Source organism: Schistocerca cancellata, chromosome 3, assembly GCF_023864275.1.
Source record: "Schistocerca cancellata isolate TAMUIC-IGC-003103 chromosome 3, iqSchCanc2.1, whole genome shotgun sequence".
NCBI lineage: Eukaryota > Metazoa > Arthropoda > Insecta > Orthoptera > Acrididae > Schistocerca > Schistocerca cancellata.
This window is the reverse complement of record NC_064628.1, coordinates 360,206,694-360,224,728: the sequence shown is the minus strand read 5'-3', so window position 1 is coordinate 360,224,728 and position 18,035 is coordinate 360,206,694. Positions and strand designations below refer to the sequence as shown.

Genomic DNA, 18,035 nt, shown 5'->3' with positions numbered 1-18,035 from the left:
GTCTCTAAGGTGATGTCAGGTGTCTCTAAGGTGATCCCAGGTATCACACACTGTAGCTATTCAACTTGGTGGGCCCTTGCTTGCGATTAATTGACAAGAAAGAAATTCTGAATTTTATGTTAATCTCAACAGCATTAAAAAAAGTTGCATTACATACTGTTGTTGTGTGATTTATTTATTTTTTTTATTATTTTTTTTCCCTATTACTTGCAAACGAGGGCGCACGATTGTGAATGACTGCAGAACACCGTATAGATAGTTTCAAAAAGTTGATCGCATCACTGGGTACCTCTCTTTTGTCAGTATGCATTGTTGCAAATGAATATAAGAACTATTGGACAATGTGACAAACATTTTTTTAAAATAGCTTACATTAAGTATCTTGTCCACAAAACCATGTGTGTGCAATGTCAACATGTCCTGTAATTTTTTAAGACCTGCATCTTCATGCGACATTGTATGAGATGCAAAATTAACAAATGCAGCACTTTTGTCTATTTATGCCTTTCCATAAGAAACAGTGCAATGTTATAGTGAATGCTGGCTTTCAGTTATTAATTTATTAATTCATTGTGTTCCAACAATGATGCATTTAAGTACTTCAGATAATATTTTAAACAATGGAATGAGTTAAGGGAACCAGTCACTCACTGTCTCAAAGAAGAGTGTGTGTGTGTGTGTGTGTGTGTGTGTGTGTGTGTGTGTGTGTGCGCGCGCGTGCACACACACACACACACACACACACACACACACACACACACACACACACACACACACACACTTGTATTCACTCATTCCATTGCTTGTGTTCTACTCAGGATTCATTTTAAATTTATTTAATTATGCAGTTATTGACCAATCAGACTGTGAATGCGAGTGTGAGATATGGTGACAGACAATACTGTGTGATGCCCGTGATCTGTGAACCAGACTAATGAAATTTAAATGTTTGAAACAGTTTGATATACATGTTCTGCCGATTTTTGACCCGCATTCATGTGTATCCATCAGTGAAACTTTCTTGATACCAGAACACAAAAAATTCTGCAATTCAGATTTTAAGATGAAGTGCACAAAAGTACTTAGTTATAGCAACACAATTTTAGGAACTTACTGACACATACCTACAACACTGTGTTATGGCACATGATAGCTTTACATTAATACTGTACAAGTTGTGCTAGCACATAAAAAAGTTTGTGTAAAATTACAAATATGATATAAATATTTTTATTTAAATAATAGTCAAAAATCATTGGTCTATGAACTAAGTGTATTGGCAGACTTCACTTTATCAAACCTGTGCAAAACTGACAAGTGGGTTTCAGTTAGTGAAGTTCATTTAAAGTAGCTTTGCTCCATAGTTCTTGTCAGAGATATGAACATTGAACACAAGCTAGACAAATGTAAATCTAATGTGGCTGTTCAGTCAGATTGCTTAAAGGCAAAAGAAATTGCAATAAACAAGTTGAATGAACCTATATTTTCCCAAAAGTAAATTTTCTAATTTAATTGCAAAAGAAAGGGTGATCAAATTACAATGTAGCTAAAAGCTCTCTCAAATGTGTTTGCCTTAATTACAAATTCTTACTTAAACCACAAAGATGAAGTGGACTTTCTAATAAAGTCATAAAACTTAAACAGTATACTAGAAAATGAAAACCTTGTCTAAACACTGGAATTTGTCCACAAACTCTGATACATTAAGTAATGATTATTTTTAAAATTTTGTTAAATTGGACACTGAGACTATACAAACAAATTCTGATACAGTTGATTATAGTACTGATTTAGCAGTTCGTAGGACAAGGGCAACTGCCCTTTACACACAGTCCTGAGCACATGCCAAATCCATTGCAACAACAGTCAAGGAGATAATCACAAAAATAATGCTGATGGTCAAATAAAATTCTAGAAATTAATGTAGTACTCACAACTATCAGCTTGTTTGTTTCTTTTATGGTTTTTGGATGGCATTCTGTTTAAGACCCAACAAGTCACTCGTGTAGAAAGCAGTTTTTTTTTCTTACTTTGCCGTTTATGACTTCCCTATATGTATTTCAGAGTGAAACATAACAGGTTTTCTCTTCCCACAATAAAGCAACTATTCTCGCTGTTCTTTGTTTATTTCAAAAAGAATCAAACATGAATTTCTTAAACATCTGCAGATTTGCAGCTACAAGCAGTAAATCACTTCTCACTTTGTCTAAACACTAATTGCATCTTATACAGATCTTGCTCATTATATTATGGGCTTTAACAAAGGAAATTCATTTAATAATAAATTAATAAAAATTATCTAATATGAAAAGTTCTAATATTGTAAATTTGTTCTTAATATACAGTTACTAATGCAAAAGACATTCAATTAAATAATGCCACCATTATCGTGGTTTGGCTAATACTTTTCTGTACAATCATGAACTTGCCACACTCCCCACTTTCATTTCTGCTTTATTCCTGCAGTCTACAATTCTCACAAGATTCTGGTAACTTTCTTCTTCCACTAACACTTGTTGCACTTGCAGGATTTCACTCGCAGATCTGAGATATGTCATTATCTTATTAGATTTGGACTTAAGAATCTGGTGAATGATACATCTTGAACTACTAGCTTAACATATATTTTCACTGGTGTTACCAGAGGAAACCTGTTTTACTATGAATAGCCTGATTTTTGAGAATATGTTATTAGTTTTGCGTCTTATGCTGACTTACCATTCAGTTTGATATGTTACACTTTATATATATGACAGTCTAATACTGACTTCTTGTACCTCTGTTACATAAAAACGTAATTATGAGAATTCTGGGATACAGCAGTTGGTAACCAAAAATAGGTAGCACCTTACTCACGATACCTTTCTTAAAATCTTGTAATGTAAAAAGCAATATGGCCGTGAATGAGCAGAAAAACACACAGCAGCTGCTAAGAATATGCTGTAGTGTTATTTCTGTCACATGTTGTTATTGCAGAATCTGTAAGTGAATGATCCTTTGTCACAAGATGTGGAGTTTCCTCTACAGGTTTCAGTCACATTTGCGTGCTCGATGCTGGAAGCGTCTCATTCGCCTGTGCCATTCATCTTTCCATTCTATGACAATAGAGCGCCGTCCTATGGTCAGACCAGGTTGGTCACCTTCACGTTCTTTTCCAAGAATCAAGTAGGACCTGTAAAGGAACAAAATCCTAAATTTATCCAATATTTGTAATGGGTTATCAAGTTTCTGACTTAGGAGATTAATATGTATGAAACTGAGACTAAAAAGATTAACTGTGTAAGACAGGCAGTACATCATCATGATAGCAGTAATGAAAATACCAATTAAGAAAGGCTTCCTCCACATTAACTCACAGAAAATGACAAAGAAGCCAAAAAGGTTAAAGACAAATGCCCCTTTTTTTTCAGAAAACAGGTAATGGTGTGTAAAACTATTCACTGTGTGTGATGGAGTTATGGAGTGTGATCCTGCTGATGGTGATCCCCCAGTGACAGAGGAAAGATGTTTAGATCTGCAGTCCTCTTGGTGTTGTTTGAGTACGACACGGGATATCATCACCAATGCCACCACTGGCACAAATCATTGACATAATTACTACTACTGCTACTGCTGCTATTATTATTATTTCTTTCTATTCTCAGACGTTATGTCTGGTCAAAAATGGACAGTGACGCGGACCTCGATCAAGCGTGATTTCCTTTTAACTGTACGGTATATGTTATATTGCATTTAGGAACTTTCGGGTCATTGAACATGTATCAATAATTACAGATTTTTGTAGTTGTATATATATGTTTGGATGTAGCTGTATTGCGTTGATGTACTGGTGGATATTGTGTGGTATGACTCCTGTAGTTGATAGTATAATTGGTATAATGGCAACTTTATCCTGATGCCACATGTCCTTGATTTCCTTAGCCAGTTGGATGTATTTTTCAATTTTTTCTCCTGTTTTCTTCTGTATATTTGTTGTGTTGGGTATGGATATTTCAATTAGTTGTGTTAATTTCTTCTTTTTATTGGTGAGTATGATGTCAGGTTTGTTATGTGGTGTTGTTTTATCTGTTATAATCGTTCTGTTCCAGTATAATTTGTATTCATCATTCTCCAGTACATTTTGTGGTGTGTACTTGTATGTGGGAACGTGTTGTTTTATTAGTTTATGTTGTATGGCAAGTTGTTGATGTATTATTTTTGCTACATTGTCATGTCTTCTGGGGTACTCTGTATTTGCTAGTATTGTACCTCCACTTGTGATGTGATCTACTGTTTCTGTTTGTTGTTTGCAAAGTCTGCATTTATCTGTTGTGGTATTGGGATCTTTAATAATATGCTTGGTGTAATATCTGGTGTTTATTGTTTGATCCTGTATTGCCATCATGAATCCTTCCATCTCACTGTATATATTGCCTTTTCTTAGCCATGTGTTGGATGCCTCTTGATCTATGTGTGGCTGGGTTAGATGATACGGGTGCTTGCCATGTAGTGTTTTCTTTTTCCAATTTACTTTCTTCGTATCTGTTGATGTTATGTGATCTAAAGGGTTGTAGAAGTGGTTATGAAATTGCAATGGTGTAGCCGATGTATTTATATGAGTGATTGCTTTGTGTATTTTGCTAGTTTCTGCTCGTTCTAGAAAGAATTTTCTTAAATTGTCTACCTGTCCATAATGTAGGTCGACAGACACACAAACGAACACAAACATACACACAAAATTCAAGCTTTCGCAACAAACTGTTGCCTCATCAGGAAAGAGGGAAGGAGAGGGAAAGACGAAAGGTTGTGGGTTTTAAGGGAGAGGGTAAGGAGTCATTCCAGTCCCGGAAGCGGAAAGACTTACCTTAGGGGGAAAAAAGGACGGGTATACACTCGCGCACACACACACACATTGGTGGATGGATATCCTTTCGTCTTTCCCTCTCCTTCCCTCTTTCCTGTTGAGGCAACAGTTTGTTGCGAAAGCTTGAGTTTTGTGTGTATGTTTGTGTTCGTTTGTGTGTCTGTCGACCTGCCAGCACTTTCATTTGGTAAGTCACATCATCTTTGTTTTTAGGTATATTTTTCCTACGTGGAATGTTTCCTTCTATTATGTCCATAATGTAGGTTTTTTATATCTATAAATCCCCTTCCACCTTCCTTTCTGCTTAATGTGAATCTTTCTGTTGCTGAATGTACGTGATGTATTCTATACTTGTGGCATTGTGATCGTGTAAGTGTATTGAGTGCTTCTAGGTCTGTGTCACTCCATTTCACTACTCCAAATGAGTAGGTCAATACTGGTATAGCATAAGTGTTTATAGCTTTTGTCTTGTTTCTTGCTGTCAATTCTGCTTTCAGTATTTTTGTTAGTCTTTGTCTATATTTTTCTTTTAGTTCTTCTTTAATATTTGTATTATCTATTCCTATTTTTTGTCTGTATCCTAGATATTTATAGGCATCTGTTTTTTCCATCGCTTCTATGCAATCGCTGTGGTTATCCAATATGTAATCTTCTTGTTTAGTGTGTTTTCCCTTGACTATGCTATTTTTCTTACATTTGTCTGTTCCAAAAGCCATATTTATATCATTGCTGAATGCTTCTGTTATCTTTAGTAATTGGTTGAGTTGTTGATTTGTTGCTGCCAGTAGTTTTAGATCATCCATGTATAGCAAATGTGTGATTTTGTGTGGGTATGTTCCAGTAATATTGTATCCATAATTTGTATTATTTAGCATGTTGGATAGTGGGTTCAGAGCAATACAGAACCAGAAAGGACTTAATGAGTCTCCTTGGTATATTCCACGCTTAATCTGTATTGGCTGTGATGTGGTGTTATCTGAATTTGTTTGATATTAAGTGTGGTTTTCCAGTTTTTCATTACTATGTTTAGAAACTGTATCAATTTAGGATCTACTTTGTATATTTCCAATATCTGTAGTAACCATGAGTGGGGTACACTATCAAAGGCTTTTTGGTAATCAATGTATGCGTAGTGTAGCGACCTTTGCTTAGTTTTAGCTTGATATGTCACCTCTGTATCTATTATCAGTTGCTCTTTACATCCTCGTGCTCCTTTGCAGCAGCCTTTTTGTTCTTCATTTATAATTTTGTTCTGTGTTGTATGTGTCATTAATTTCTGTGTGATGACTGAAGTTAATATTTTGTAGATTGTTGGTAGGCATGTTATGGGGCGATATTTAGCTGGGTTTGCTGTGTCTGCTTGATCTTTAGGTTTCAGATAGGTTATTCCATGTGTAAGTGTAACAGGGAATGTGTATGGGTCTGCAATGTAACTGTTAAATAATTTAGTTAGATGTGAATGTGTTGAGGTGAACTTCTTTAGCCAGAAATTTGCTATTTTATCATTTCCAGGGGCTTTCCAATTGTGCGTAGAATTAATTGCTCGGGTGACTTGATGTTGCAAAATTATTACTTCAGGCATTTGTGGTATCATCTTGTATGAGTCTGTTTCTGCTTGTATCCACCGTGCATGCCTGTTATGTTGTACCAGGTTTGACCACATGTTGCTCCAGAAGTGTTCCATGTCTGTTATGTTTGGTGGATTGTCTATTTTAATGTGTGTGTTATCTATTGTTTGGTAAAATCTCTTTTGGTTTGTGTTGAATGTTTGGTTTTGTTTCCTTCTATTTTCACTTTTTTTGTATCTTCTAAGTTGTTTGACCAATGCTTGTAATTTCTGCTTCTTTTCATCTAATTGCTCTATTGCTTCTTGTTGTGAGATTTTACCTAACCTTTTTCATTTTTTGTCTGATATTTCATTTCTTATAAATTGTGTTAGCTGTCCGATGTCTTTTCTCAGTTTTTCTATTCTGATCTGTAACCTGTGTTGCCATGCTGCTTTTGTGCATTTCTTCTGTGTGTTGGTTTGTTCTGATCTCTGCCTAATGTGTATATTTAGTGTAGTGAGTGCTCCTATATAAACCAGTAGTTGTAACTCTTCCATAGTTGTATTTTCATTTATTTTGTTGTGTATGATTGTGTTGATAGTTTTTATTGTTGTTTCGACTTGTGGGTTATTTGGCGGTCTATGCAAGAATGGTCTAATGTCTGTATTTGTGTCTTTGTATTCTATATATGTCAGCTGAAATTTCTCTTCTATATCTAACACGTGTGTCTCTTCGTGTTCTATTTGTGCTTGTTCTGGTGGCTGTCTTAAGATTTCGTTTTCCTCTGATTGTTTAATTGACGCGTGTTGTTCTTTGTTTGTTTGCTCTGGGATGTTTGAGTCCATTACTGTATTTTCTTCTTCTTTTGATTGCACATTATTTTGTTCCAGTATTTGTTGTACTTGTTGTTTGATGTTTTCTAATTCTGACTGGGGTATCCTGTTATTTTTGATTATTACACGGATCTGATCAGCTAGTCGTTGTTCTGTTAAAAATTTTAATTCCGGGTATCTGGTAATAAATGTTGTGTATACTTGTGATCTGTATCCAGTTGTGTTGGTTCCTAGGTTTGTTGCTTGGTAATAACAGAACATGAGGTGTCGATTAACTTCATCTGACCATCTCATCCTCTGTCTTTGTTTTCCTTCTAGGGTGGTTGCAGGAAGCATATCCTGCAAAACACCTCTATTCGGATTTAAATAATTTTCCAGTTGGCTAGCAGTGTCGTTACCATTGTGGGCGGGAATAGGGTTCAAGCGTCGTCCCCGACCATGACGGCGCTTGTCCGAGTCTTCTTTAGTTCTGTCCTGAACCAAGTAATCACACTAAAAGGGGGGTTAGCCCTATTAGTGGTTTGTTCTTTTCGTCGCCTTTTACGACTGGCAGAACATACCGGAGGCCTATTCTATTCCCGGGCCTCCACGGGAATTATTATTATTATTATTATTATTATTGACTTTTTTTTCTCAGACTTAAGTCTGGTTAAAAATGGAACGTGACGCGGACCTCGGTCAAGCGTGACTTCCTTGTAACTGTATGGTATATGTTATATTGCATTTAGGAACTTTCGGGTAATTGAACATGTATCAATAATTACAGATTTTTGTAGTTGTATATATATGTTTGGATGTAGCTGTATTGCATTGATGTACTGGTGAATATTGTGAGGTATGACTCCTGTAGTTGATAGTATAATTGGGATAATGTCGACTTTATCCTGATGCCACATGTCCTTGACTCCCTCAGCCAGTTGGATGTATTTTTCAATTTTTTCTCCTGTTTTCTTCTGTATATTTGTTGTGTTGGGTATGGATATTTCAATTAGTTGTGTTAATTTCTTCTTTTTATTGGTGAGTATGATGTCAGGTTTGTCATGTGGTGTTGTTTTATCTGTTATAATCGTTCTGTTCCAGTATAATTTGTATTCATCATTCTCCAGTACATTTTGTGGTGTGTACTTGTATGTGGGAACGTGTTGTTTTATTAGTTTATGTTTTATGGCAAGTTGTTGATGTATTATTTTTGCTACATTGTCATGTCTTCTGGGGTATTCTGTATTTGCTAGTATTGTACATCCGCTTGTGATGTGATCTACTGTTTCTATTTGTTGTTTGCAAAGTCTGAATTTATCTGTTGTGGTATTGGGATCTTTAATAATATGCTTGCTGTAATATCTGGTGTTTATTGTTTGATCCTGTATTGCGATCATGAATCCTTCCGTCTCACTGTATATATTGCCGTTTCTTAGCCATGTGTTGGATGCGTCTTGATCTATGTGTGGCTGTGTTAGATGATACGGGTGCTTGCCATGTAGTGTTTTCTTTTTCCAATTTACTTTCTTTGTATCTGTTGATGTTATGTGATCTAAAGGGTTGTAGAAGTGGTTATGAAATTGCAATGGTGTAGCCGATGTATTTATATGAGTGATTGCTTTGTGTATTTTGCTAGTTTCTGCCCGTTCTAGAAAGAATTTTCTTAAATTGTCTACCTGTCCATAATGTAGGTTTTTTATATCTATAAATCCCCTTCCACCTTCCTTTCTGCTTAATGTGAATCTTTCTGTTGCTGAATGTATGTGATGTATTCTATATTTGTGGCATTGTGATCGTATAAGTGTATTGAGTGCTTCTAGGTCTGTGTCACTCCATTTCACTACTCCAAATGAGTAGGTCAATACTGGTATAGCATAAGTATTTATAGCTTTTGCCTTGTTTCTTGCTGTCAATTCTGTTTTCAGTATTTTTGTTAGTCTTTGTCTATATTTTTCTTTTAGTTCTTCTTTAATATTTGTATTATCTATTCCTATTTTTTGTCTGTATCCTAGGTATTTATAGGCATCTGTTTTTTCCATCGCTTCTATGCAGTCGCTGTGGTTATCCAATATGTAATCTTCTTGTTTAGTGTGTTTGCCCTTGACTATGCTATTTTTCTTACATTTGTCTGTTCCAAAAGCCATATTTATATCATTGCTGAATACTTCTGTTATCTTTAGTAATTGGTTGAGTTGTTGATTTGTTGCTGCCAGTAGTTTTAGATCATCCATGTATAGCAAATGTGTGATTTTGTGTGGGTATGTTCCAGTAATATTGTATCCATAATTTGTATTATTTAGCATGTTGGATAGTGGGTTCAGAGCAATACAGAACCAGAAAGGACTTAATGAGTCTCCTTGGTATATTCCACGCTTAATCTGTATTGGCTGTGATGTGATGTTATCTGAATTTGTTTGGATATTAAGTGTGGTTTTCCAGTTTTTCATTACTGTTTTTAGAAACTGTATCAATTTAGGATCTACTTTGTATATTTCCAAAATCTGCAGTAACCATGAGTGGGGTACACTATCAAAGGCTTTTTGGTAATCAATGTATGCATAGTGTAGGGACCTTTGTTTAGTTTTAGCTTGATATGTCACCTCTGTATCTATTATCAGTTGCTCTTTACATCCTCGTGCTCCTTTGCAGCAGCCTTTTTGTTCTTCATTTATAATTTTGTTCTGTGTTGTATATGTCATTAATTTCTGTGTGATGACTGAAGTTAATATTTTGTATATTGTTGGTAGGCATGTTATGGGGCGATATTTAGCTGGGTTTGCTGTGTCTGCTTGATCTTTAGGTTTCAGATAGGTTATTCCATGTGCAAGTGTATCAGGGAATGTGTATGGGTCTGCAATGTAACTGTTAAATAATTTAGTTAGATGTGAATGTGTTGAGGTGAACTTCTTTAGCCAGAAATTTGCTATTTTATCATTTCCAGGGGCTTTCCAATTGTGTGTAGAATTAATTGCTCGGGTGACTTCATGTTGCAAAATTATCACTTCAGGCATTTGTGGTATCATCTTGTATGTGTCTGTTTCTGCTTGTATCCACCGTGCATGCCTGTTCTGTTGTACCGGGTTTGACCATATGCTGCTCCAGAAGTGTTCCATGTCTGTTATGTTTGGTGGATTGTCTATTTTAATGTGTGTGTTATCCATTGTTTGGTAAAATCTCTTTTGGTTTGTGTTGAATGTTTGGTTTTGTTTCCTTCTATTTTCACTATTTTTGTATCTTCTAAGTCGTTTGGCCAATGCTTGCAATTTCTGCTTTTTTTCATCTAATTGCTCTATTGCTTCTTGTTGTGAGATTTTACCTAACCTTTTTCGTTTTTTGTCTGATATTTCATTTCTTATAAATTGTGTTAGCTGTCCGATGTCTTTTCTCTGTTTTTCTATTCTGATCTGTAACCTGTGTTGCCATGCTGCTTTTGTGCATTTCTTCTGTGTGTTGGTTTGTTCTGATCTCTGCCTAGTGTGTATATTTAGTGTAGTGAGTGCTCCTATATAAACCAGTAGTTGTAACTCTTCCATAGTTGTGTTTTCATTTATTTTGTTGTGTATGATTGTGTTGATAGTTTTTATTGTTGTTTCGACTTGTGGGTTATTTGGCGGTCTATGCAAGAATGGTCTAATGTCTGTATTTGTGTCTTTGTATTCTATATATGTCAGCTGAAATTTCTCTTCTATATCTAACACGTGTCTCTGTTCGTGTTCTATTTGTGCTTGTTCTGGTGGCTGTCTTAAGAGTTCGTTTTCCTCTGACTGTTTAATTGATGCGTGTTGGTCTTTGTTTGTTTGCTCTGGGATGTTTGAGTCCATTACTGTGTTTTCTTCCTCTTCTGATTGCACATTATTTTGTTCCAGTATTTGTTGTACTTGTTGTTTGATGTTTTCTAATTCTGACTGGGGTATCCTGTTATTTTTGATTATTACACGGATCTGATCAGCTAGTCGTTGTTCTGTTAAAAATTTTAATTCCGGGTATCTGGTAATAAATGTTGTGTATACTTGTGATCTGTATCCAGTTGTGTTGGTTCCTAGGTTTGTTGCTTGGTAATAACAGAACATGAGGTGTCGATTAACTTCATCTGACCATCTCATCCTCTGTCTTTGTTTTCCTTCTAGGGTGGTTGCAGGAAGCATATCCTGCAAAACACCTCTATTCGGATTTAAATCCTTTTCCAGTTGGCTAGCAGTGTCGTTACCATTGTGGGCGGGCATAGGGTTCAAGCGTCGTCCCCGACCATGACGGCACTTGTCCGAGGCTTCTTTAGTTCTGTCCTGAACCAAGTAATCACACTAAAAGGGGGGTTAGCCCTATTAGTGGTTTGTTCTTTTCGTCGCCTTTTACGACTGGCAGAACATACCGGAGGCCTATTCTTTTCCCGGGCCTCCACGGGGTTTATTATTATTATTATTATTATTATTATTATTATTATTATTATTAATAGCAGTATAAATCTGACCCTACCCATATGCCCACACTTACTGATCACCTTCTATAAACAGTTGTACACAAGATTGTATTGTATGTTAACCGGGGACCTAGAAACGATGGAGAGGTTCCAACTCAAGCGCAGCCACAGTGGTCCACAACCCCACGACGACTACCGCAGCCCACTTCACCCTTCCGTCGCCCCACACTGAACCCAGGATTATTATGCAGTTCAGCTCCCGGGACCGAACAACACAATAACCCTGGGTTCGGTGTGGGGTGATGGTGGGGTGAGTGGATTGCTATAGCCTGTTGTGGACCACTGAGGGCTACAGCAGGGACAAAGCGTCTCTGTTGTTTCTAGGTCCCCAGTTCCATACAATACAATACAATACAACAGAAGTCACACTTTGCATATTAAATTTGTTTGGTAATTGTGCTTCATACCTATTTGAGGGACAAAGCAACACTGGAACTTAAATATACATTACTTATTAAAAGCCAATGATTCAGTGTTGTTAAATTACCTTAATTTATATTACTCTGCTCGCAGTGCTCTCAATGCAAGCACACATACATGACAAAATTAAGTTTAAAGAAACCTACTTGTTGGTTTTGACTTTGGGACATTTGCATGCCAGGTCTTTCATGTGAACCCAGAGATAGGTATTGCCTCTACGCAGACGTGACTCCCTTGCACGTTTGTACACAGACTGGATGCTCAGAGAGAACTTCACCCAATCTTCCACTGTCTCACGCTCCAGCACTTTCCCTAGAATAGCTGGAACCAAAGAAAGCAATTACTACCATAGCATTAGTCCAAATGAAATGAATAAAATATTTTATATTACAGTAACTATGCATTTTCTAGGTCAATAGGTGAACAATATACTATACCCTGATGGCATTTCATTCACAGAAACAGTTTATCTTGGCCACCTTAACAGCAATAGGAACTATATGATTAACTGTTAATATTTACCAGACTAAACTATTTTGGAAAAATCTGATGTATCTACACCTCTGTAGCAAACTACTAAGAGAGTGTTTTCAAGCATTTCATGACAATGGACAGATTTTCATCCAATCATTCAAGTGGCTAGTTATTTACACTGAAGAGCCAAAGGAAATGCCTGCCTGATTCATGAGGTCTTCATACCCATACATGTCCATTTGCTCAATACAATGTGAAATGAGACTCGTCCGAGCAGGAAACGTTTCCAGTCATGAACAGTCCAATGTTGGTGTTGATGGGCCCAGACAAGGTATAAAGCTTAGCGTTCTGCAGTCATCAAGGGTACCCGAGTAGGCCTTCAGCTCCAAAATGCCATATTGATGATGTTTCATTGAATAGCTCACACGCTGATACTTCTAGATGGCCCAGCATTGAAATCTGCAGCAATTTGTGGAAGGATTGCACATCTGACATGTTGAATGATTCTCTTCAGTCATCGTCGGTCCCGTTCTTGCAGAATTTTTTTCCAGCCGCAGCGATGTCAGAGATTTGATGTTTTACCAGATTCCTGATATTCATGGTATACTGATGAAATACTCATATAGGGAAAATCCACATTTCATCGCTACCTTGGAGATGCTGTATCCCATCACTCATGCGCCGATTGTAACACCATGTTCAAACTCACTTAAATCTTGTTAACCTGCCATTGTAGCAGCAGTAACCAATCTAACAACTGCACCAGTCACTTGTTGTCCTATATAGGCATTGCTGTATTCTGCCTGTTTCATATCCCTATATTTGAATACGCATGACTATACCAGTTTCTTTCTGTGCTTCAGTGTATTATTTTTGGCACCTATTGTGCAATACGGTTACATCCTCAGCTGTTATCTTTGTAAACTTTATGATTCTACATATCTCCTTCCCAAGAGAGGCAACCACTATACGAGGGCTGTTCAATAAGCAGTGCCCCGTATTTTTTTTCCCTCAGAATATATTTATTGTTGTGAGTCAGAATTTGGTGACAATATACATCATCAAGTCTTGTCCATGTCCTAGTTTTCTAAGTAGTTTCCATCAAATTCTATGGCCGTATGCCAATGCTGTGGAAGAACATGTATTCCCTGCTGGTAAAAGTTCTTATCCTGCAGTCATAGCCATGTTTTCACTGCATAACTAACACTCTCATCATCTTCAAAGTGTGTTCCCTGTACAGAATCTTTAAGCAAGAATAATGGCATCCGCACAATTCAGCATGTCGACAGCAGTGGCTGTGACAGGGCGTCCTGAGCATGGCTGATCATGGTGCTCTTTTTTCTGCATTTCCTGGGACTGTAACTTTCTTAACCCATGGCCTAACCATACTCCTATGAATTGCAGCATCACCATACACTGCACACAAATGTTTATGGATGTTCATCACGGTTTCTTTTTCTGTACACAAGGATTCAGTAACAGCACACTGCTTGTACATGAGTCATATGTAGACGCCATTTTGACACTTACTACAGCTGTGCTACCTGCCAGAATGGTTCGAAACTTCACCGGCACACAGAACAAACATCAAATGTGAAGCACCAACAAGGAAATTCATCTATGTATTTTAATGTTTTTTTTTTTTTAAGTGTGGGACATAACTTATTGAATGACCCATAGTTCCAGAGAGAGGAACATAATGTCTGTTGTTCAATATAAGAACACTTTATTAGCTTTTATCATATACTGCATAGGAAACATGATTACTTTCAGAGGAGATACTAGCAAAAATTAAATTTCATTGATTATTCAGCAATTATCTTTAATCACATTGCTTTAGTGAAGCTCAAAAATTACCTTTTTATGTAACCAGCAATTCAACAAAGACTTCAAGCAGTGTTTCATAAAATGGGAGTGGCCGAAGAACATTTTGTATGTTAAAACCATTAATTTTCATTTCATAGTTTATGTAAAACAAATGGAGAGTTGTAGAACTGGACTACCTGAAGACATCACATAGGATATCTTGTCAAGAACATCTAAGAAGTATAACAATAAGGAAAATAAACCAGACTCAAGAAAGCATATCAGACAGAATAGAAGAACAGCAGCTCACCTTGTATGGACATACAATGCAAACGACAGATGACCTAAGAAGATCTTGATGTACTATCCTCAGGCAAGGTGGGGTAAAGGAAACCATCTGAGGAAGCCTGTAGAAATTGGTGGTGACAAATATGTGGGATGTGGTGAAACCTGTAGGAACGCCACGAGAGAGAGAGAGAGAGAGAGAGAGAGAGAGAGAGAGAGAGAGAGATATCACATGCATGTCTGTTATTTGTTATTTGAGTAGAGAATTTTTTGTGTTTGAAAAATGCCTCAATTTACATGTCCCATGATGAATCAGTGATTACAATCAGAGTGCTACCCCCCATGAGGAAAGAAAAACAAATAGTTCCTTTGTTGAAATATCTTCCTCAGGATGTGTCTCAAGCAGTTTTTTTTTTTAAATTAAAAAAAAAAGAAAAGAAAAAACAGAAAAAACATGCAGCAACAACTAGCTGAAGCTGATACTTCATGAATGCAAGTCTAATACCTTACATTTGCATAATATTAGTTAATATTTGGGCTCTTTGAGAGCAAAATGATTCACCAGACTGATGTTACAGCTAGATTTAGAATCAGAACCTCACTATGTCTCTATGAGCATTTTGTTAGAGCACTGCTCACCATACATTCAGAAAGAGATGAACATCAGGGAACATATATGGATTGTGATGCACACGATTTACTTCTAGCTGGATGGGTGAGCATTACTAACACATCTGTGTTGTTGAAAACAAGAAAATCATAACATTTTTTTAAGGTAAAGATGATTCCCTGAGACGACTTCCAGTTAAGTTCTGATGTGAAATAGGATTGGCCAATCATTCTTAAAAATGATAACTTTATTTGTTAACAAGCACGTGAGCTCACTATACTGTCGACACTCGTGACCTCTAGCAGGCCTAGCTTTGTCATATGTATGAACTGAACAACTGCTAGCATTCCAAAGTTCATCTCAACAAACTGGGTTTTCTGACTGCATTCTTTGATGTTTTGACTCCTAGGCAAAGGAATTTTAAAACATTCAACCATGTCAATATCAGACATGTGGGGTCCTGTTTGAAAATGCTCTGGATCAACAATGTCCTAAAGCAGTTGATGTGAATGTACTGGCTCACTGCATTACAGTAGTACATTTCCCATTTTTCACAAACTAAGAAGAATGCAACTTTTAAAGAAGAATGATATGAAGAAGAAGACAAAGATATAATAACATATGTGGGAATAGACAGTATTCTGACTGTTCGATCTACCTACCATGCTGTGCATTTTTCTTCTGCTAAAAAATCTAAAATGTGTACTGTTGAGCTGCTGTTTTTATGCTATTTATTTACACTGTGATTTTCAATCTATATTAAATATGAATGATTCTTTGTGATCAAATAATAATAATAATAATAATAATAATAATAATGCGTGAGAGAAGAAAGAATAATAATAATAACAATCCATTTGACTTCAACTGCCAAATAAAACTCTCCTGTACATTTTCTGTACATTATGTTCTTTAGCTTTATGCAACCATGTTGTTCTTGCATGTCATCTAGATACCTTCTGTAAAGACATTGTCTCGGTCTTCGCACTGTGATTTCATTTTCACTGCAGTCGTAACTATCTCTTCCACTTCAGTATATTCCCTGGTCCCTTTTCTGATTCATTTTCTGTCTCTCATTGTAGCTCCCAATATCCATCTCTCCATTCCTCACTGAGTAGTCCACTATAGTTTTAACATTAACAGTCCAGCATCCTCAGTTATTTATTTTATCACAAAGCTTATCACAGAGCTCAGAGCTCATAATTCAACAATAATTTTCAGTAGTCTATTAAAGTTCAATAAAAACTTTTGACGATATTGATTGGATTACTGGCACTCTCTTTGAAATTATGATACTAGCAGGCATAAAATGCAGAGTGTGGGTGGTCGTCTATAACATGTACTGCAACTATACTGCAGTTATAAGAGTCTTAGGATGTGGAGGGGAGGCATTAGTTGAGGAGCGAGTGAAACAGGGTTGTAGCTTATCCCCAGTCTCAAGGAAGTTATTGTATTTGAACTGAGAATGTGTTCAAAGATTCTGCAACAAAGCAAAGTTAGCGATATTGGTTTTTAATTTTGTGGGACCATTCTTACACACCATAGTCACCTGCACTTTTTACCAGTCACTGGAGACTTTTTGCTGGATTAGAGATTCACAATAAATGCAGGCTAGGTAAGGGACCAATACTGTAGAGTATTCCTTGTAAGAGTAAGCAGTAAAGGGAACTAAAGAAGAATCTGGAAAATAGATTAAAGCTCAAAGAGAAGAGAGGAATGGCATTGCAATTCTGTCAGACATGACAATGGTTTGGAGGAACAGTGAAACAGACTGGATTATTCGACATAAAAGTTTTCTGGGTATGGTACTGCATCATAATGTATAAAACTACTGCTGCTGGAGAAAAACCAACATTTCGGCCACAGTTGCAGTGGCCTTCTTCTGGGTCTACTGGTGCATTATAGCTATGTAGTGTCCCTTATATTTTGTTGTTACTGTACACTGCGCATGCCATTAGGTCATAATTTTAAAAGATATTTCGTTTCGTTGGTCACTTAAAGAAGAAGGAGAGGGAACTTTATTTTAATTGGTTATTGCAGAGGAGGGAGAATGTAACCTCTGTTGTCTATTGGCTCTTGTGGTATGTGTCACGATTGGTGGTCACCGTCAAATGAGAAGTTGGCTGCTGTTTACCAAATGCTGGATGTCGGCTGCACAGCAGCAGTTACTCACCGGTAGTGCTCATACCTCGTGTTGACAGTGCGGTCTGCTGGGCTCTGATTTCTGGCAGCCAAGATGGGGTAAGCCTGAGTCCATCCTGTCTATTCATGTTATTAGGATGTTTAAGTATTTCGATGGCCTCTCTGATTTTGCATTTTGTCATAACCGGCTACTTGACCTACACACAGGCTTCGCTGAATTTTATTTCTTTCCAGCAGTCTTGCTGATGTTCTGCCGCAGCAGATTTGTTGTGTTGCCCTAGACGAATATAACACTCATGTTCCCGAATGCGGATTGCTATTGGCCTGCCAGTCTCGCCGATGTATGCCTCTCCACATTCGCATTCCACCTTGAACATGCCTGCTGTGTGTAAAGCATCCACCTTGTCCTTAGTGGAGCCTAGCACGTCCTGGATCCTGCGACTACTATAGAAGACAGGCTGCACCCCAACCTGGTGAAGGTAACATTTATCACGTAATGTAAGTGCACTGTTGGCTGCAGTTTACCTATTTCTTGCTTATCTCGCTTTCTTGTGTTCATTGACAAGGCTATGTGGATCGACTTATGGCTGTAACCATTGGCTAGAAACATTATGCATAG

At 37.0% G+C, this 18,035-nt stretch overlaps 1 protein-coding gene across 1 annotated transcript in view; it reads right to left on the bottom strand.

Moving 5' to 3' along the window:
- Positions 1 to 738: 738 nt before the first annotated feature.
- Positions 739 to 18,035, bottom strand: part of LOC126175049 (netrin-3-like) — a 455,725-nt gene continuing 438,428 nt past the window's right edge. The window contains exons 5-6 of the mRNA XM_049921560.1: positions 12,246 to 12,420; positions 739 to 3,172 (exon numbers count right to left, since the gene is read on the bottom strand). Coding sequence (XP_049777517.1) covers positions 3,031 to 3,172; positions 12,246 to 12,420 — 317 coding nt within the window. The 3' untranslated portion in view covers positions 739 to 3,030. The remainder of the gene's footprint in view (positions 3,173 to 12,245; positions 12,421 to 18,035) is intronic.